Below are 22,613 nucleotides of genomic sequence, written 5' to 3'. Positions count from 1 at the left end.
TATGTTGTTCCTGATGCAGTAACCTCTTCTGAGACTGGTAGGAGCACTGCTGAATGTATGAGCATGGTCAGAGCACAGGAGAAGCCACAATGGGTCTAATACCAAGTTGAAATTAATAAACTCTAGCACATATAAGTTGTGATTTCTGGGACTGCTGTTTCTCTCCTGACCTACCTAGCATATTCCTTATTTTTTTATTATTATTTGCTCTATCCATGCTCTAACAATTCATTCCATAGTAATAATCTTGTATTGGTTAGTCCTAGAAGTTGTCTGAGGAAGTAAGTTTTGCAAACATTTAAGACGTTGGTCATCTTTTGCCTAAGTAAATGGAGGTGTTAAGGAAAGGAAGAAAACCTGAATCATTTAGAAATCATGTGTGACTCATAATAGACAAATGAGAAGCAAAAAGTAGAGGAGAGTGAGTTGTGAATAACAAGCAGGAGGAGCCTCAGAAGGCTCTAAAATCACTGTTCATGTAAATGCTGGACAGGTCTTTGTAATGGCAATTGATAGTGCTGTCCACATTGAAATTTTTTCTGTTACGTGAGAGTCCTTGATCTGGATTTTACTTCTTTTTATGTAAGAAATGCATAAAAATGCTAAATGTAGTCACTTTGGTTTAAGCTCTATTTAAGAAATGGTGCCAGTATTTGTTCTTATTTTTAAAATCATCAGCATCTTGCCAACAAGTTCGAGGTAAGTATCCTCCAATAAAGAGATTTTCTTCAGGAGTGACATGGGATATCAAATAAACTGTGTGTTGTTGTGGAGGAGAAATAATGCAAACAATATTTCACATTCTCAGTATAAAGTCATAGACAGTTTCCATATGAAGATATAATCAATCTAGATACAGCATTTGTGATAAGCTTAAGGGAACTAGATGAACATAATTTAACCATCTTTGAAATATACAGATAATTAACATCTGAGACAAAGCTCTATAAAAATAAATAAAGAAAAAGGAGAAATGGCAGTCTGTTGTCTTTGTTTTCTGTTATAGGACTTAAAAGGGTTGATGGCAAATTTTCAAAATTGGATTACAATCATAGCTTGCAATTTTGAGATGTTCCAAATATTTGCAGACATTGAGTGAGCTATAGAAAGACTGCTTAGGTTTCATTCTTTTGGAGTTATTGGAATATTGGACTTTGTGAAAGTCTTGCCTATGTGGTTATCCGTGATATTGGTTGACAGTTGGAATCTCTAACATCTTCTGTCTCTTGGAACTTATTTTTTTTCTATGTATGGGATGTAGAAAACACGTTATACTCAAAGCAAGTTACTTATGATGTTACTTTTTTTTTTTTTTAGCCAAATCATGCAACTAGAATGACAAGACAGTTTTAGGGAGGTTGAAATACTGATATTTTTGGGTACCCCATATCTTTGATTTGTTATTTTTGTATTCTGTTTTGCACTGCTTTTTCTTCATGTAATTACAATTTTTTAAAATTGTTTTTAACCTGCACGCTGTCAACCTTAATTGCCTTTTTGTTTTGGATTATTTCAAGTAATTTTGTTATATCTATAAGAAATGTGTACAGTCTGTGGAATTAGTGGAAACAGTAAAATTCAGTGTAAAATTTATTTAAGCCAATTTAAAGAAACCGGTATTTTATGTGATACATCAGGAAAATCTCGTGTTGTCCCTTTATCATTGTTTTTTTCCTGTAGTAAAAGTTGTCTGTGACTTATAGGTGTACTGTAAGGGCCTTCTTGTTTTAAACAGAATGTTAAAAAATTAAATTATTACTTGAGATAAGTAAGAATCCAGAATGGTGTGTGTAACATGAGTTTAATGAAATGTAGTATTCACAGGCCAAAGTGTGCTAATTGTTCCTTAGACGTTAGGAATGTCTAAGGACATCCTTCCAACCATTTTGTTCTTCCCTAGGCCCTCAAAGAAAAGGATGACCTCAGAAGTCAACTTCTCTCTGCTATACACCAAATAGAAAACCTTCGGAAAGAGCTGAATGATGTGCTTACAAAGAGAGCCCAGCAGGAAGAACTCCTCCACTGCAAGGAGGTAAAGCTGAATGAAATGAAGTCTCACCAGGTATCTCTTGAAGAAGAGATCAAAGAAGTTCAAGGTACTGTAAATAAATTGGAGAATGAGTTGAAAAAGCAAGTCTTTCTACAAAATCAAATGCAAGCTGAAAAAGAACACTTGGAGACAGAACTTGCAACTATTAACTTGATCCATAAAAAAGACCAAGAAAGGCTCTTAGAAATGCAAGCAGATGTAAAAAACTTAAGCTCTGTACGCGCGGAACTAACAAACAGAATAGCAGAAGAGGAGAAAGTAAAAAAGGAATTACATAAGAGCCTCTCAGATCTCCAGAAACAGCAGGAATCTAAGTGCGAAGAGATGACTTCAGCTAACAGGCAGCTGAAGATTGAAAGAGAAGTTCACCAACAGGAGCTGGCAGATCTTAGATCAGAGTTACAAAACGTTAAAAGCAAACATGAACGAAATGTTCAAGAGCTGATGAAACTGCTTAAACAAGAAAAGGATGATGCAGAGGCTCAGATTAGAATGCTGAAGGTACTTATTCTGAAGAATTTCAGTCTCAGACTTCCCCTGCCCACCCTGCCTCCCCCTGCTGCCCCCCCCCCCCCCCCCCCCCCCCCCCATTGTGTGATGAAGGTAATAATGCATGGACTTTAAAACATTTAACACACATTTTATTGCAGGTCATCATAAAAGTTTAAAGTCAGGGTAAGAAAGGTAACAATTTTAGGTCAAAAGCCTTTTTTAGTTCAAAAATAATGAAATAGTTATGCCTGTGATCAGAACAGAAGGAGATCTATGAGGCTGTAGTGTTTTAATATGATTTGATCCTTTCTTCTTCAGCTGTTATTTTTACAATTTTTACAACAGCCCTATTAAAGAACTTGCAGTATTTCAGGGATGATGCATTTTTGTAAATGTTTAAATTGCATGATGTTAAATTGCATGATGGAAATACTGTCATTGTATCTGGAAACATTTTCAGAATGTGAATAATGGTAATGTATAACACTTGTTAAGGTTCATTTTGATAGTACTTTCTATTTCAAGGAGTTTTTAGAATTTCTAATTTCTGTACAATTTCCCAGAAAAGTGACTATATTCATATAGTAAATGATGAAATAGCATTGTATTCATGAAGAAACAAGTTAATGTCTTTAGTTTACATAATTTGCTCCTGATTCAAGGCTACTGCATTGGAAAGAAAATGAGCATTTTAGTGGCTTTAAGTGGCCTGAATAAAATTGAAAAGATAAGTTGAAGTGGTCTAAATTGTACAATTAACTGTCAGTAGTTGTATAAGCTATACGTTGCACTTACATTGAAGTGATTTTGATTACATGGTTAAATATATATGTAAGATAGTATTTTGTATGTCCTAATAATACTAATTTGTATATTCTTATTAATGAATGCAGTAGTTTTCCAGTTAGGCTGTAAATTACCAACATATTTTGAGTGCACTTCTGAAGCACTATAAATATGCTTTCTACTTCAGTCCCATCAAATTAAAAATTTGCTCATGTCAAAATTCTACCAATTTAACCATAAAAAGCTGTAAAATCCTTAATCAAAGCTCAAGTGATTCATGAGGTCTTTCATCATAAGTAATATGAGCATCTTTTTTTCCTCTTTTCTCACAAGTATGCAACTAGTTAAAAATGCATATTTTTCCACACTTGCAGTCATGAATTGATGTTACTTAGAAAAGGATGGTTAGTTATTTAATATATCATTCATGACATAATAATTGAGAATATTTCTTAAGCACTGGAAAACATAGAAAGCATTTAATGAAAATAACAATAAAAAAAATCTAGATGGTTGTTAGTGGAAGGATCATTAAAAATATTTTGGCAGCAGTGCTTAACAATGGGGGCTTAACTTGTAATGTGTCTAACATTATTTAAATGATCTATCCAAATACGTGTTTTCTCTTTGACAATGACATTGAAATTAAGACTGTACATTTAGCATAAAGAGGTGAGGAGGAAAGTGTATTCTGGATGGTAGTAATAAAAAAATGAGTTGATTGTGACTGTGTTCCTTCTATGGAAAGGTCAATTTTACAGTAAGGGCCTCAATATTGGTACTGATTGTTGTACCTAAACAGAATATTTACAAAATTCACTTCCTTCTTTTATTTACAGTGCCATGACTTTTCCAGAATCCTTAATCTAGATACTTTTTTTTACAGCTTTGTGTCTCTGAAACAGAGAAGAGCAAAAGGCTTGAGGGAGATGAATTTTGTAAGATATTAGGTTAGGAAACTTTTTTTAGAAGTACACAGAATGCTAATACACAACATTCTCTTGATTCAAAGACTGTAAGTGCAACAAAATAGATAATCGTATCCATCTGTAGGAAGATCTGATGAGAACATGTCATTGTGCAGGTGATTTGGTTACTTTTTATCTGAACTCATCATTACGTTGCAATTGGGTTTCACTTTTATGGACATACTTTTCTTCCAAATTAAGGTAAACTTCGCATGCATTTTATCAAATTGTATTTAAATATTGTGGCTTTAGGATAGAGTTTAAGGAAATCCAACAGAAAGGGTTTTTTTTTTACCTACTATCGTTTTTTTTCAGGCTGGTAAGTTTTTGTGCCCAGTAACCAATTGTCTTTTACTGTTACAGTAATAATCTTGACCTTATTTATGCCTCAGCCTCATCCAACCTTTGTAACTGCTTTTGGGAAAGAATATACATAACCCTGTCCAAAGGCTGTTAATGTTAAAGTCTTAAAAATATCCGTTGGGAGAGACTCAGGGAGTAAAGGGAAATTTAACTTTAATTTTCTTAAGACCCAGAGCCTTAAAATTAACTAGAGGAGCAATTTTGATGAATTATGTTCAGGAAATCAAGGGTGTGGAGCCCTGTGTTTGCAGAACCAACTGCTTTATAGATTGTAAAAAGTTACTTTTGATCCTTATTGTTCTTCCTTCTCTTGCCTCCTCTGTATGATACTTTCTGCTTCACTCTTGTCTGGCTTTCTGTAGTGCTGCACTGGATTGGAAAATTATAAGGTAGTTAAGGATTTTTTGAGGTAGTAGGGGAGGTACCATAGGAATATTGTAGAGCTACAGTAGAACTCCAGTAGTACTGGAGAAGAATGTAGAATTTTGTACAAGATGTCAGTGTTGCGAAGGATCTTACTGTCTCAGTACTGAGATTCTGGTGCTTAAGCTTTTAATTCTGTTTCTGCTAGAACATCCTAAAGGATTCCCAACCAGTGTCTCAATGTCTTTTTTTTTTTTTTTTTTTGTTATTACTTAAAATGATAGATAAACTAGGCATAGGAAATTAAGTGATTCACTTAGTGGTCTCTAATCAGCTAAGCATTCAGAAGCTCTGAATCTGTCCCCTAATTTTACTACATGCTCTCATTTGCTTTAAAAACATCCTTGTTCTCTTAGAATAATTAAACACAAAATGTCCTCGTGCCTGACAGAATTTTCAAGTATTAATCTTTAATATAAGATTATATAGATATGTATCTATAATATAAAATTGTGTATATATGTGTATTTCTTCTTGAATTGTTTTCTATACATATACCAAGTGGGTGTTCTTGTTTTCCTGAAGATTATCAGATGTGGAAAATGGGTTCAATCCAGATCAGTTAAATTATGGTCACATCTGCCTTATCCATACTGGAAATTAATAAAAATTAACTTTCTCCATTGTGTCTCAAAGGTAATATAAGTGAGGAATTTGGTTTTTGGACTCTCTCGATCTGCATAGACATTATAATATAGTTACCTTTAGCAGGAACTGAAGAGTTGATTTTATAGAATATAGAACTGAATAGTTGATTTTATTCATCGAAAATGTTTTAGGTATTGCAAGCTTGTCCTTGTGTCCATAAGTGCCCTGTGGGTTTAGACCAAAGTTGTTTCTTGGAATTGTTCTTTGGAAGCGTTTTGTACTCTGTTAGCTCTGGTGTCTAAATTGACTTGTAAAACTTCTCTCCTCACCCTTCTTCCCCATAAAAGTTATATTTATAGTGTAATTTGGATAATAGAATTTTTGCTTTTACTGAGGAAGGAATTTACTCTGCAGGTTTATTTTTCTGTGTAACTGCATCCCAGAATTCATCTAATATGAAGCTGGTTTTGAGTAATATGTGTGAAATTTCCTCCTTTGTGTATTTTTTTACATTTTCTATATATTCTAGAGAATTTCTCAAATCTATCAGTTTCAGTCAGTTATCTTTTCCACTGGAAACTGATGTACTTCATTCACTCACCTATTTAGGGCTTTCAAGGCCCTTAAATGTGGGGGTTTTTTTTGTTTTCTCTGCAATGTTTCTGTGAATATAATTAAAACCACACAGTTCTAGAAATTAAAAATACCCAATGTTTGCAGTTATTTCCTTGCAGATATCAATTTAATATTAGGTCCTGAAATGAAATGGTAGTTTTAGACTTTCTAATTCCAAATTATTTCAGTCATGGAAAAGTGGCATAAATACTAGGCTTCTTAAGGTGATGTAAGCTGATGAGTGTAGCAGAGTTGAAATGCAGAATCTGAGACTTACATTTACTGCTTTTAAAATACTGTATGGTTCTACGACTCCGTGATACGTTTTCCATGTTCAGATAAGCGATTGCACTTAATATAACTTAAATGTAAAAAATTAAATAGAATTATCTTTCTGTAATAGTGTTCCACAGATTTGAAAATCTACAGTCTGGAAATGTTTTAAAATAACTCATATAGTGACTGTAATCTATTTTCCCATTACCATCAGGTGGAACTTTTAGAAGAGAAAAACATAGTCAAGACTCAGTGTCGACAACTAGAGAAGATAAAAATTGAGTGTGATAAATTGACAGAAGAATTAACCCAAAATGAAGAAGAAAATATAAAACTCAGGCGGAAATGTGAGTTTGTAAAACAAGAACTGGAGAAAAAGGTAAACTTACATGGTCTTAACCATGATTCATCAGTGTCTCTTGCTGATAAATACCTAAAATAAACAATGAATTATAGGAATAGATGGTGAACTTAAAATACAAAAATATATGTGCGTATTAAGGAATGTACATAGTCATACTGTAGAACACAGTTTCTATATAAATCACAGAAGGCAAAAGTGCTTTGGCTGAGTCATTAATTGTATCCCTCCGAAGATTTGCTAATACTACCTAGGAGCAGAAATATGAATCCTGTTGCCTGCCCTATTTCTAATATAGGTAACTAACAAATATTTAACCAAACATTTCTAGTTTTCTTCACATTTTCTTAAAGTTGCAGTGCAGTTATGAATAATTTGGAGCTAATTTGAAGTAGATAAGCAATGTAAGCACAGTAAAAGAAATTCTAAATAACTTCATGAAAACTATTTTCGGCTTGTATACTTAAAACATGGCAAGTTTTTAAAGACATTCACATCCCTTTTTTGTATTTCTAGAGATGGATGCTGTCTGCCAGCCATTCTCATTGCCTGGTGTTCTGGTTATTAATATTTACTATCAAATATTAATTTTCAGTCTCACAACCTGGAGTTGTCAGCATTTCTTTTCAACAACTCTATTTATCACTACATTTTTGAAGAATTTTATTTGTAACTCCTCTTTCTGATTTCCTGAGTTCTACTTTTCCCACGATTGGTTCTACAGCATTTCTTTTTAATATGTTTTTCTTAACATGAATGTATTTTACATTGTGGTTGTTTTATATCTTAAATTATCTTCCTGCAACATTGTGATTTCAGATAAGTATTTCTGTATGTGGGTGAAGTTCTACATTCTCTAGTGTAAAGCACATATCTGTCAGTACTTAATTCATATTAACATTGAAAATGTTTGTTTCTAATCTTTGACAAACTTGATTTCCTACATTAAAATTCAAGAAAACAAACAAAAAGAATTTATTCATCCTGTGGGAAATGGCCTATAAATTTTTCATGATATGCTCATTTTAAAATATTGGATATTCTAGTCTCTAGCTGGAAGGTTCTTGCTCTTCTATGTCAATTTAGTAATTTCTCATCCTTGTGTAAAGAAAATTTTTGATATAGGCATTTATATTAACACGATACAAGAGGTTTGTTCATTCACTTCACATGGACCACTGAATACTCATCAGATAATTTTTCATTAACTCAGTAGTTTCAAGCTATTTAAATCTGATAAGAGGCCCATGGATATTGTGGATCCTTTGTGGCTTTTCAGGTTTTTTCAATTTAATTTTCAACTTGTATTTTGTTGTTATAAATGAAGTTCACATCACTTAGGTATTGAGCTTAAAATGGCCTTATTTTGAATGTAGGAAAGTAAAGTGATTGTTTAGAAATGCTGTTAGCTGCTTTTGTCATATTGCTTATATTTTCAGCATATACTGTCAGTATGTTTTTAGTCCGAGCCCTGAGAGAAGAATGTTGTGGTGGGTTTTTTGGGTGTTTTGTTTTGTTTTTTTCAAAGTATGAAATGAGAAAATCTTAAACATGGTATTTATCTTAGCTTGTTAAACTAACAGGAAGTGCTTGAAAAGCTCAACTTGTCAGACTAAGAAAAAGTACCTGAAATGAAAATTCAAAATGCATTTTTTCTAGGTTGGGATTTTAGTGCTATAATATCTATTATTAAGGAAATGTGCTTGTAGGAGTGTACATAGTCTTCTGCACTCACTTGTAACTAGCTCCAACCTTACCTAATACTGGGAAGACAGAGTTTTTAGACCAAGATAATCTTTTATTGCTAAGCTGAGAAAGAATGGAGAAGCTTTTAAGGACATGATCCTGTGTTCTCAAGCTTTGAAGGTAAATGCAGATGGAGAGTTCCACTTGATTGTGTTAATCAGTTAACTTAAGAGAATATTTACTATTGTGGTTTTATTGTAGATTGTCAGAAGGGGTGTTAGGATGGGGGAAATGATAATATTACATCTTGAGAAATCTCATACTAGCTGTCATATTGTGATACTGCAGAAGCCTATTGTGTTACAAAAGAATTATCTGTTTCTCTTCCATGTTTTTTTATACTTTTAATGTCAATCTGCCCTTAGTGCAAATACTAATTCAAAGAAATGTAAGTATTAGAGATAGCTTGGATTTTTTTTCATGAAATGTTAAGGTGCAGAGAATAATGGTAAAATTTACTGATTCTTGTCTTTGTTCTGTGCACTTCTGAGTATTAGTGACTTAATTTCTCATGTAGGCTCTGAAAGTAGAATATTGAGGAATTATGGCACATAGAAAATCAAGCAGATGAAAATACTGAGTTATATACTCTTTTAGTCATGGTCTTTGGGAGTGAACTTCAGCATGTGATGGATTGCGTTCAGTGAATAATGAGACAGCATAGAATACTGACACTGGAAGCATATATGTTTCAATCTTATTACCTTCAGAATACTGCTCTAGATCAGAGCTGATATTTCAACTCCTATATGAGTAGTGCAGAAATACTGGAACCTGTGCATATTAAAAATTCTTGTGATTCCTTCAGTTTGAAATAGCTACTGTCTAACTCAAGTATTTTTGTATGAATTAAATGAAAAAATCAGGCTGCTTATCAGCTATGGCTATTTCACATTTGAAGGTCACCTGTATTAAAAAACACCTATATTGCTAATAGATATAACACCTATACATATATATGTATACAACCTCCTGAAAACTTTTCTGTCAGTTTTTCTCTCAAGTAGCAAGTGATAAGACAAGAGGAAATGGCCTCAAGTTGCACCAGGGAGTTTAGATTGGGTATTAGGAAAAATTTCTTCACCAAAAGTGTTCTCAAACATTGGAACAGGTTGCCCAGGGAAGTGGTTGAATCAACATCCCTGCAGGAATTTAAAAGATGTGTAAACATGGCACTTAGGGACATGGTTTAGTGGTGGGCTTGGCAGTGTTAGGTTTATGGTTGGACTCTATGATCACAAGGGTCTTTTCCAACCTAAATGATTCTATGGTTCCATATGTATCCCATTCATAGAACTTGTATGTTAGAAATTACCTAGCTCCACAGTGGTGTCTCATGAGAGCAGTGTATGAAGATTACCAATAAATACAATTAAAACAGTTGTACCGTGTCATTGCAGAGGTCCATAATTAATAAATTTTCAAAATTATTATTCTTGCTTTTCTCACCATTTTCAGTGCATTTGCACATACTAAAATGTGCCTGTTAAAATGTTTAGCTCTGCTGCATTGCATCCTCCTGATCTCAGCAGCAGACAGGTGTGAACCAATTTCACTTCTAACAAGATAGTTTTGTTATATTAATTACAGTGCATAGTTCAATATATTGTATAACAAAACTGCTGCCAGGTTCCATTATATCTATCCCTAGATGTGTTTAAGGGTCGTTTAGATGAGATTTGGGGGTATATGGTATAGGGGAGAAGTTTGTAGAGTAGGGCTGATGGTTGGACTCGATGATCCCAAGGGTCTTTTCCAACCTGAATGATTCTATGATCATAGATGTAAAGGAAGAGAATCTGAATTTTAAAAGGATACATGACATATTTAATGATCTTTCTGACATTGGATGACATAAAATGCTTTCCTCAGTGCTAGTCACTGTCCTATGAGGTATTCTTTGAACACTTTTCCTTTGAGAACACACTGACTGCCAATACAGGTTTCCTTCAGGGATCTCTCTTTGTGATGAGAGAGCAGATGCCTGTAACTGGGTCAGGGAAAAGATAATAAGGGGAGTATTTGTTGTGGGCTCTCTCTCTACTCATGGAAAAGGTTCGTAATAGAATGTCTGGTTTTGACTCTGCAAATAGGCTCTTTGATTGTTGGGTTTGGATTTGGTAGCAGTTTCTTCATAACTGATTTACAGGAGAATAAGGAGAAGCAAGAGAGAAATTTAGGAGTACTATTAGAAGGTATAATTTTCCATGTCAAGGAACTGAATTCAGTGCATGAGTGAGTATAGCGTGATTATAAAATTGAAAGAGATATTGCTAATGATTTATGTTATATTATTAATGCAATAACTTCTCTTTGTTTTGTTTTTCATCTTTCACTCCAGGATAAACAGATAAGCAATGAGGAAGATAATTTGAGAAGGATGGATGAGGCCAGATTGCAGTTTAAAGATCAGCTGCATCACTTAGAAATGGAACAGGAATCCATTCTCACTGTGATAGGAAGCGAAATTGATGCTGCTTGTGAAATTTTTTCTCGGGACTCCATGGAGAAATTCAAAGTAATTCTAAGTTTTATGTATGCTGCATATTTTGTTATTTTATTAATGAATGTTTGTAGCAGAATTCGTATACATTGTTGTCACCTATCACTTAACTGGTGTAGATAACTTATGGGCAGTAGGATTATGGATATTTAGCTGGTACAGATGTACATTATTAGGTATTAGAATGGGATACTGTGAAGATCTGCTCATGTGTTAATTGTTACTGCTTTCTTCTGTCAATTTTTATTGTGAGAAATAGTTCTCCTCTTGTTTGTCTGTGTGAAAGGACCTTACATCAGCCAGAATTTTGAGGCAGGTTTTCCTATGCCTTTGAGGTGGGAAGTCCCCAAGGAAGACCTAAAAGGCTTTTTAAACCTGGGGAAAAATGAAAGAAAGGTTTTAATAAATTTTTAAGTAGAGAAGGAAATGCTAAAAGTGAAAAGAGTTTGTAACCTCCTCTTTTCTGGAGCAGGTCCTTGTACCCAGAAAATTCAAATTCAGTTTTAGGAAACTTGTAGCTTGCTGTAACTTTTTTTCCCACTCTTTTTCTACTACTCCTGCAACTCTTGTCTCCCATTAGCTTTTTCTCCTGAGCATTCTCATTTGCTTCCCAGGGACAGCACCCTCTCTTTCTTGCTCCAGATGATTTTGCATGACTAATCCTCTTAAATAGACATCGTACGCAGCTGAGAAGAAAACAGGCAGTCCAACTCAGCTTGTCTCCATACTCACTGACATTATGGGTATTTATATCACAAGTGTTTGACCTGGTGGCTTTTTAGCCTTAGCTGTAACCATAGAGTACACTCAGATTATGCCTTTTTTGTCTTGCTATTTAAACAGAGCCTGCTTTCTACTCTACAGTTCCTGGTCACTTAACTGGGCTGGGCTGCTCTTGAAATAGAAATTTTTCAGCCTTGACACTGAAAATCCGTTAACATTTTTTCTTTGTTTTATTTTCTATTTTAAGTTTATCTCCTCACCTGTTTTGTTTGAAGGTGTGGAGAGAAGTCACTGTGTTTCAGCCTTATAGTATGGTTGTGCCTTTTTCTCCACTTACCTATGGATATGGAGTTGGGATGTTGCAGCACACAAACGTATGAAAATTCTAAGAAAATCTATTTGACAAACAAGCTTCCTCCTCTGTATCCTTACAGATAAGTCTTTTTTTTTTTAATCAAGACTTTGATCTACTATAGTTGCCAGATTCTTGATCATCGAACCATGCCTTCTTAGACTTACTTTCCACATCCTGAAGACTTCTTGTCTTCTGGATAAAGCTTTGCTGATCCCTGTTTTCACAATTCTCCTTATTTATCCCCTTTAACTGTTTATCACTGGAAAACTTAAAACAGATTTGAATCTGAATTTTTGACTAGACAGCTAATGTGAAAACAAATGTTACACAGTTTTGTGGTGCCTGGTCTGAATTTTTTTTTTAAAAAAGGTAAGAATTTTTCTTTGTTGTATTGTTCCTCAGCCCAGTACTTTAGGTATTTCCAAAGTTTCTAAAAGGTTTCAGCCAAGTTCTTTACGTCAAGAAGTTGTTGCTGCTGCAACGGAGGTGAGCAATGAGGAATTTAATGGGCAAATACTTGTGTTCAGAGAACTTAAATAGGAGGCTTAATCTTCCCTGATGAAAGATGTACTGGATTTGTTATAATCACCGTGTACTGGTGTTCTCAGCACAGAATTCTACATATATTGTTCTGATTTATTTTTCCAATCAGTCCTTTGTTGTAAGAAGTCTTATGCTTGCAATAACTACACTAGTCATGCTTAAACTATAAGCTGAATACTGCCACCTTTGAATGTGGTTGCACAGAATGACGTTTTCTGCCATGGAAGTCACAACTGTCAGGTATGCATTGTTTTGTGAAGTCATGGTCAACATGCCTACTAAAACATTTCTTTTCAGCTGAGTCCTTACGTGATCATATTTTTCATGTAAAACATATGTATGTACATAATTAGATGGTGCTGTTTAGGCACCTTTGGTCTCAGTGTAGTTAATAAAGCCCATATAGTTACCTCTTAAAGCAATATGCTAGGTACAAAAATTATTGGACCAGGACTAAAAGTACATAAAGACTTGCTGAATTGCAAAATGTGGTAAATTCAAAACAAACAAGCTAACAAAGCCCCCACAAACCCTTTAAATTAGAGAAAGGCACAATGTAGTAATCATGAGATAGAACCATATGAGATAAAGGATGAGCTGGACATGAGGTTAATAGTTTACTTGATTTTAAATAGATTTCAGTTGAGAGAGCTGTGTATGAGACTTTTACTTCTGCTTGTGTATCAACTCATAAAGTGGGGGGAAAAAAAGATCCATTATCACTAAGTTTTTAATAAGCAATGTAGAAAACATGTATAGAAGTAATTACAAGCAAGTTTATCATAGTTCAGTTTAAATGCAGAAAAAAGACATATCACGTTGTATGAAGTATTAATGAGGCATTTCAGCAAGAATTTATCTTCTTTTTATCCACTTCGTGAAGATTACAATTGTCTTTTTATGCCTATCAGATATTCAAAGCAAGTGATTTGTCTTTTTCATGAAAACACTGAGACCATCATTGTGAAACATAATTTAAAGTTTCTGGAGATTTATCCTTTTTTACTTTTTGATAAGACATTTATCATGTTACACCTAACATTTCTGTAGATACGCTGATAGCGGTTCAGCGAGTAACAATTGGTTCTGCTAATTCTGGTTTATGTTCATTCACTGTTGTTCTGCAGAATGGAGGAAAAACCAGTTGAATAACTTTAAAATTGGCCTTTTATTAAGAAATAGTAATTTTAAAGTAGAGTCTGATTGTATTATTTGGAAATATTATGATATTTTCAAAAAAGGGCATAGCGTTTCAAACAATATGCACCTTGATGCAGATATATGTTCTGAGGATGTTTGAAACACATCATTTTAGTGATTCTTAGGAGAAAACTATACAGATTCAGAATCCAATTTACTGTAGTTGCAACTTAAGTAAGTTGCACCTTTAAACAAAATTTGTATCAGTGAGTTTGCATAATTTTGCTTTTAGATGTGACTAATTTATGGTTAAATAATTCAATTAAACCATTTACAGATACGATTTCCAAGCTGGATTTTTAGCGAAGAATATTTATTTTATGAATTTCCAGTAAGTGAGAAAGACTTTCCTTTCTGTGTCTAATTCCCGGTTTTATGCCTATTTCTTTCTCCCCTACTATTCCATAGGCAATATCACTTACACCAATGGTGCTGAATGATCCTCATCGCTGGTTAGCAGAAACAAAGGTAATAGTCAAACCTACTGAAATTTTACTGAATAAGCTAATATGCAACATTTATAATCATTCAGTTGAAAGTGTATTTGAAAGACAAAAGGGAAAAAGAAAAATACAAAAGCATTCCTTTGGCAATAATTCTGATATTCCCAGACTGTTATTTCAACTGATGGAATAATTTTCCACATTTTGCTATCAACAAGAAATAGCTGTCTCCATAGCAAAATAAATAACAATGCTGTTTTTACAAAAAATGCATTGAAGTAACTGCAGTGATAGCCTTCAGATCTGGTTCCATTATTTTCAGACAAGAAAAACAGGAGAACTTATTCAGCAGATTAAGTTTTTCTTACAGGGTTATACCAAGGCAAGAAGTTATTTTAAATAGCGATATTGGATTGGATTCTTGGAAAATGAACTATTTTCCTTCCCCCTTTGTCTGAAGCTTTTGAATCCTATAACGTAGGTGCAGACATCCTTGAAAACATCTTCAAAGTGATGACTGGTAACTTTTAACCCTTGTCTTTCATTTTGCAGCTTTCCTCTGACTCATGCACATAAACACATTTCTCATCCAATATCTTTTAAAAGGAGTTTCTCATGATCAAAGTAAATCATGAGAAACTGTGGAAGACGCATTTTTTTCCTGCTCCATGTAAAAAGGTCAAAGCCACAGCAGCACTGACTTAAGGAAAAGATACAGTTGTTTGCCTGTAAGATAATTTAAGGTTATTGATGATTTATGGTCTATGTAAGACTTGTAGACCAAGAAAGACTGTCAGTATAGATAGCTGACACAAGATTGGAATCAAAGGAGAAATGTTACGCAGGAAGTACTGTCTTCATTTAAAAAAGTGATACTGGCATGTTATTAAAAAGACGATTCAAAGAGCATCTAATAACCATTTGTATACATTTCTCACCTAAGTTTCTTTAGCTACTAGAGGGCAGTCTAGAATGAATGACTACTTAAAATCCCCTGCTGTTTTTTCTTTTAAATATGCAATGTAAAAGTAATCCTTTTTATCACTTCTAGATTTACTGTATTGACCATGACTAATCTTATCTATGAACTCTTTTGTTTTTCCTCTGCATGAACCTTAAATATTAACTTTTGCTGACCAGAAAGGATTGACGTTACTTTTTTTAGAATGGTTAAATGCTTTCAAATCTGTCAACATAGAATAGAGAGAGAAAGGTATGCTGAAAGGAAGGAATATCTCTTGGTGTCTGTGTATACGCTAATTTCCATACCTACCCCAGCAAATTCATGCTCCTGAATTAAAAAAAAAAATAAAAAAAATCTGTGTATTACTACTTCACATAAAATTATCAGTTAAAATATACCTGTCTTTTGAGACTCTTTGAAGGTCAATGTATGTCCTCTTAATATATCTGAATGTCCCCTTTTACTATTATTCACTAATAGGTACAAATGAGTAATATGTGACTCCAAAGATAATTTGATCAGTTATCATTTATGTCCTCTTATTTTCATTAGAATTCTTTATTTTTTGTTGTTCCATTGTTTTTAACATAGACTAAGCTTCAGTGGCTGTGCGAGGAAGTAAAGGAGAGAGAAAGTAAGGAAAAAAAGCTGCGATGCTACTTACTGCAGAGCCGAGAACAGCTCAAGCACTTTACACAGATGAAGGAGGCTGAACATCAGTCTCTCTTTAAACAGATAAAAAAGCAAGAAAAACTTCTGGAAGAAGTTCACAGAGAAAAAAGAGGTATGTTGCTGGTTCCATTTTTGTTCATCAAACGGAGGAAGAATTTTAAAATTCTACTAATTATAATTCCTATGGCACATTCAGATGTATTTTGTCAGCTAGTCATTACAAGCTCTAATTTAGTAATGTGCTAGTGATAACCAAGAAAAGTATTTTTGTTTTCCCTTGCTGTCAAAAAAGGCAAATGTAATAGACTGTGTTTCAACCCAGTACAATGGCTGAGTAACACATGAGTTTGCAACATAGGCAGTGGATATAGAAGTTATTTTTCAACTGTACCATCTGAGACATTCCACGACCCGAGCAAAGAGGAATTATACAACAGTCTGAGGCAGCACTGGTATGGCTGCTTTTTTCTGTCAAAATGAAAGTGCCTAAAGCAGTCCCAAGTCCTGTGCAGTTACTCCATTTTGCTTAAATTGTATGTACAAAGAACTTTGAGTTTTCTTCTCAACCCTTTTTCTGTATTGCAAAATGGAGTAAGACAAGCTTTGGTTCTAGTTAAAATTAATGACATTATATATGGAATACCACATAAGCATTGTTTTCTCCCTCTCTTGACATGTAATTCTCACTCTGGTGTGTGATGTGCCAGGCTTGGTGCTAGCATTCATACCATCTGTGTTTGTCATGAAGGGGAAATACTAATCAGATTTCACTGAATGGTGTTAAGTGTTCTGGTAGGAATGGCCCTCGTTGTCCCCAGCCAAAAGCCATTTTTTAGTCTCAACTCAGATACTTGTAGCTTAGTATTTTATAGTTTCTTGAAGACTGACTTTGAGCAGAATGCTTTTAAGAATAGAGAAACATGCTTTTATCATGAGCTTATTCTAGAGTCTCTGGAAGACAGGAAGATCTCAGTCTTCCGTCATTCTGCTTTTCATCTGTGTACAGGCTCATTTATACTGTTACTTGTAACTTAATTAAAAACATTATTTCAATGAAGTGTGTTTTTATAGTAAAACCAGAGCATTATAGCAACCTTGGAACAAAACCAATTTATAGTGCATCTTTATTTTCATCCTTAAAACCAGAGTTTTTTCTGCTGTCAGAAAAAATTACTTTAGTTGTTATAAACAATGTGAGAGTGGATCCTTGTTAAATCCAAACTTAGGTGAAGTGTAAAATTTTGAAGTGTAGGCTTGGTCTTGGTCAGGAGGACTCCATGCATGTTGTTGGTTTGAATCGAGTCACTAACTCTTACAGTCAGTTCATAATTTATTTGTGAAGTTTTATTTTCAAAGGTGTTTCTTATTTACTGTCATTACTTCTTTTAGAAGACAACTTTGCATCTTTACCTTTCTGATGCTTAGAAGCTTCCTTTAATTTCTGAGAGGGGTTTTTTATTAAGTGTAATTGTGCACTGTATACTGACCCATACATGATGGATCTGAGCAAAACCAGAATTGAGTTATCAATGCATGCCTTTGACATGGTTCCGCACAACATCTTTCTCTCAAAATTCAAGAGATATGGATTTGATGGATGGACTATTTGGTGTATAAGGAATTGGCTGGATGGTCACATCCAGAGAGTAGTGGTCGATGGCTCAATGTCCAGATGGAGATCAGTGACGAGTGCTGTCCCTCAGGGGTCTGTATTGGGACCAGTACTGTTTAATATCTTGATCAGTGACATAGACAGTGGGATTGAGTGCACCCTCAGCAGATTTGCAGTCAACACCAAGCTGAGCGGTGCAATTGACACACCTGAGGGACAGGATGCCATCCAGAGGGACCTGGACAAGCTCCAGAAGTGGGCCCATGTGAACCTCATGAGGTTCAACAAGGCCAAGCATATAGTCCTGCACCTGGGGCAATCCCCAGTATCAATACAGGCTGGGGGATGAGGGGATTGAGAGCAGCCTTGCAGAGAAGGATTGGGGGTACTGATGGATAGAAAACTGAATGTGATTCAGCAATGTGCTCTTGCACCCCAGAAAGCCAATCGTATCCTAGGCCGCATCAAAAGAAGTGTGGGCAGGAGACTGAGGGAGCTGTTTCTGCCCCTCTACTCTGCTCTGGTGTGACCCCACCTGGAGTACTGCATCCAGCTCTGAAGCCCTCAGCACAAGAAAGACATGGATCTGTTGAAGCAAGTCCGGGAGGACCACAAAAATGATCAGAGGTCTGGAACAGTTCTCCTGTGAGGACAGGCTGAGAGACTTGGGGTTGTTCATCCTGGAGAAGAGAAGGTTTCAGGAGACCTTATTGAGGCCTTTCAATGCTTAAAAGGGGCTTATAAGACAGATGGGGACAGCCTTTTAGTAGGGCCTGTAACTATAGGACAAGGGGTAATGGTTTTAAACTAAAAGAGGGTAGAATCAGACTAGATACAAGGAAGAAATTTTTTATGAAGAAGGTGGTAAAACACTGGAACAGGTTGCCTGGAGAGATGGTAGATGCCCCATCCCTGGAAACATTCAAGGTCAGGCTGGACGGGGCTCTGAGCAACCTGATCTAGTTGAAGATGTCCCTGCTTGTTGCAGGAGGGTTGGACTAGATGACCTTTAAAGGACCCTTCCAACTCAAACCATTCTATGATATCCCTGTAATAATTGGTGATAACCTTCTGTTCCTAGGTATCATTGTCTAAAAGCATAATGGTGGAATAAAAAGCATAATATAGCTAATGTCGAGAATTCTATAACCAAAAGAACTGGAGCTGGAAGTTTTTATATGAGAGGAGAGGAGGGAGGAAATATTGTATGAGCTTAACTCTTGACATTAAGTCTTAACATTATCTCAAGACCTGCACTGAATGTTTTGAGAACGTTACTTCTCCAGTGCATGCACACATGTGTATGCTTGCTTGTACTCTCCCTCTAAGGTACTGTCCCAGCAAATGAGCAAGTTTCTGAACACATCAGGAAAATGTGGATAGCTGGGAATCATTGAGGTAGAGCTAGAAGGACTGCGATCAAAGGGAAAAGAGATGAAGTCAGTGCATGAGAATGATCACTGAGAAAACAGACTGATTGACTCAGGGTCCAGGAATCAGAATTTCCATATTGAAATAGATTCTTTGTTTCCAACTTTCATATAAAATTTTGTTGGAGTATCTAACTAAGCCTGAAAAAATGCAAGGCTGTGTGGTGAGGAGATTGTATTTTGACATCTATAAATGACTGATGCTAACCTGACCTATGGAGGAGAATAAAGTGCTTCTACTGAAAGTTTGAATGTAGGTAAACCTTGAGAACTATTAACATGCCTTGTGGCTTGATGTAGTCTTATAAATAGGGCTGACTTGTCACCTGGTTTGCATCTTTTTACGTAATATGTTAGACTACTATTTGCATACCTCACTGTGCATTGGTATGATCTTTTGTTTTATTCTATTACCTCAGTTTCCAAAGGAAGGTGTCACCTCACCCATTTTCTTTTCATGTGTTTTCTTTAAAAACTTTGTTCTGGCCTTCATTCAGGACTCAATACTGATAATGAGGAGCTAATTTTTTGTCAGACAGAATAAGTACTCTCTTTAATTGTTTTGTTAGCAATCATTTTGTATTTAGATTGATATAGGCTCTGATTAGATGAGAGCAAACTTTTAAGTAAGTGTAGTTATAGATTCTGGTAGATGAGTTAATTACTGTTGAAAATGGTTTGTGAAATATTGTAAGAAAAGTAATAGCAAAACAACAATAACAAGCAAAAGTGTTCTTGTAAATATTTTATAGAACAATGCAGGTTATTTGCTTTACAAGAATAGTAAGATCCTGTCAAGATTTTCTTACTCCACTTAACTTTGAAAGAGAATATGCTTTGATCTTTCAAGCTTGAATGTTTCTATTGTTAGCCTTCATTTGTTTAAAATGATAGAGCCAAGACCCTGATATAATATTAGTAGTGGTTTAGTGTTCTTATATTTGAATAATTATCTGTTAAGATGATCTCCCTGAGGCCTTATTTGCCTTTTTCAATTTAAGTGCTTAGGAATAAAGCAAACCTTATTTAGTTTTTAGTTCTATTGTACCTAATTTGGTTTAGGCTTTGTGGAAAAATTCACAGCCTGCATTTTAAATTTAAAGCTATAGGCGATGTTATCATGGGAGATTATTAAACTGTAAAGAGTGGTAAAAATTAATGCTATTCACTGAGCACAAAAAGTAGTATGTAATCTCATACCTTCTATTTATAAGAGCCATTCTTTTGTTCCCTATAAATATGCTCAGTTCCATTTGTTACTCAACATACTACAATTTCTGTAATTCTACGTAAATTGTATTCTCTTCTGTCTATTTCTAGAGGCAGATGCTTGTTAAAAGTAGGTAAGAAAAAGGAAATAACAGTTAAATAGTTGCTGAAGTTTTGTATTGTAACACAAAACAGTAAACATGCTTTAAAATTCCACCAAATACAGGAGGAGAAATAGGACTTACAAAAAGATGACAGGATGCTGACAGTGCAGGCCAGTGTTATGTTTAAGGCCTGAGGTCAGGAAAAACGCACATGCTGAGGATCCAGAGCCACATAAGTGTGAATATAGCAGCAGATGAAGATAGGTAACTTACTGCTGTTGGTGGATTTTCCCAAAATATCCTCCTTGCTGTCTTCACTTACAAGTATTCATAAAAGATGAATTTTAATTTTTTTTTTCTGATGTAAACTATTAATGGTAATGGACTTTACTGTTTTATAGGGAAATAGGGAGTCAGGAGTGTTCATAGGTAACTATCAAGCACCTTATTGGCTATTTACACTCCACCTTTTGTTTAATGACATATAATTTGAAACCCAGTCATGTAAGGTGGTGGGGTTTGGGGTTTTTTTTTCTTCTTGGATTTTTGGACACTGCCACTAAAACAGTGTTGGAGGAGAGAAGCAGATACTTCCATTTACAAAGCCAATTAATTATGTACATAATTAAGAGTAGTCTTTGTGTGTGCAAATTTATGATTCACTTCATCACATTCTAATCTGGTTAGATCTGATAGTCAACAGATTTTGTGGATACAGATTGAAGTTATGATTTGGCCTAGTACCAGTGTGTGTATTTAGCTTTAGCTGCTGTGGTGTCAGACGCCTTCCAGCAGGAGGTCCTCTACTCTTAATAGTATTCAAGACTTTAGAACAAGCATTTACTGATTGAGTAATTAGAAAGAGGGAAATAAAATACAACTGATAATTACCACAGGTGATCTGAGCCCAACTTCCTGGTACTTCATTTGGTAAGATAGCTGGTAGTTACCAAATAACTGAAGGATGTAACAAAACACATAATACGGCTGTCATCCGTATAGCAACCAACACGGGACTATGTAGGAAATGACTAATGTAAACATGATGATTAAATATAAGAACTATAAATTAGAGTAAGGAATGTGCTACTCTGAGTGACAAAGGGGTAGATATTGAAAGGGATAGTACTGTTTCATAGATGTTGGTCTGTAGACTCACTTTTCTTCATGAATGAACTTAGTATGAAGAGTATGAATATGATATTCATACTTAGAAAATTTGGTGGCTACTTTGGTGCACAGAGGAAGTGAAATAGCCTTGTGATCATTTAATTTAATTTACTTGATGCCAAGGAAGGGAATTTTATGTATTATTTATTTTTAGCACTTTTAATACCAATTTATAATTTCAAGCCAAAACAGAAATTCATAATAATGTTCACAAACAGCAAACAAAATTTTGAGATCTTTTTATTAATGCACTAAGAAATAGTCAGGTTGACTTGGAATTCAATACCATTCTCTCGTGCCACTGATTTAAATGACAGTGCATGTGACAGTATATGCAAGAATAATGGACTTAAAATCTACCTGTGAATTTAATTGGTTTGTTTCACAGTCATGTCAACATAGATTGTTTTTTAGTTTGAAAAGTATGACATTCATTACACCAAATCAGTTATTTTTTGTAAGCTGGTAAAAGGTAGAGGAGTAATAGACTACATGTCTGTTAATGGGAGTTCTGAGTACTATTATTCACAAAATGATATATTTAAATATTTATAAAGGGATTTTTTATTAAAAAAAAATATTACAAGACAAATTATGGATATTTACAGTTCTTGGACAAATACTCTTACATACTGAATGAATACCCCAGATTTAATTATGATGTAACTAGTAGAATGTAAAAATGTAAATACTTCAATGAATAAATGACTTGGACGTGAAAACTGGAAAAGCTACTTTCCCAAAGGAAAAAAGAAAACATGGCTAATAGCATAAAAGAGGTGTTAAGCCAAAAGGAGAAAGCAATGTATCAAAGTGATAGAAAATTTAAGGAGACAGAATGGTGGTTGGCTTTTGTTACTTAAATGTAAAAAATGGAAGAAGTACTTACAGAATACTACGACACTCAGTAATGAAATTATGGACAAAACCCAGGAATAAAACAAATGAATGCAGAATGGATTTACTGTAATTGGTAAAGAGACCCTTCACTCTTTTATTTTTTTAATGCCAAAGTAT

General features: G+C 34.6%; 1 protein-coding gene across 1 annotated transcript in view; it reads left to right on the top strand.

The window, feature by feature from the left end:
• CEP128 (centrosomal protein 128) overlaps window positions 1–22,613 on the top strand; it is a 143,048-nt gene that overhangs the window by 49,293 nt on the left and 71,142 nt on the right. Inside the window, exons 14-18 of the mRNA XM_074824860.1 lie at window positions 1,901–2,551; window positions 6,776–6,940; window positions 11,010–11,186; window positions 14,401–14,460; window positions 15,991–16,183. Coding sequence (XP_074680961.1) covers window positions 1,901–2,551; window positions 6,776–6,940; window positions 11,010–11,186; window positions 14,401–14,460; window positions 15,991–16,183 — 1,246 coding nt within the window. The remainder of the gene's footprint in view (window positions 1–1,900; window positions 2,552–6,775; window positions 6,941–11,009; window positions 11,187–14,400; window positions 14,461–15,990; window positions 16,184–22,613) is intronic.

This window comes from Strix aluco, chromosome 4 (genome assembly GCF_031877795.1).
Source record: "Strix aluco isolate bStrAlu1 chromosome 4, bStrAlu1.hap1, whole genome shotgun sequence".
NCBI classification, from domain to species: domain Eukaryota; kingdom Metazoa; phylum Chordata; class Aves; order Strigiformes; family Strigidae; genus Strix; species Strix aluco.
The sequence above is the reverse complement of the archived record's forward strand: the minus strand, read 5'-3'. Positions and strand labels throughout refer to the sequence as shown.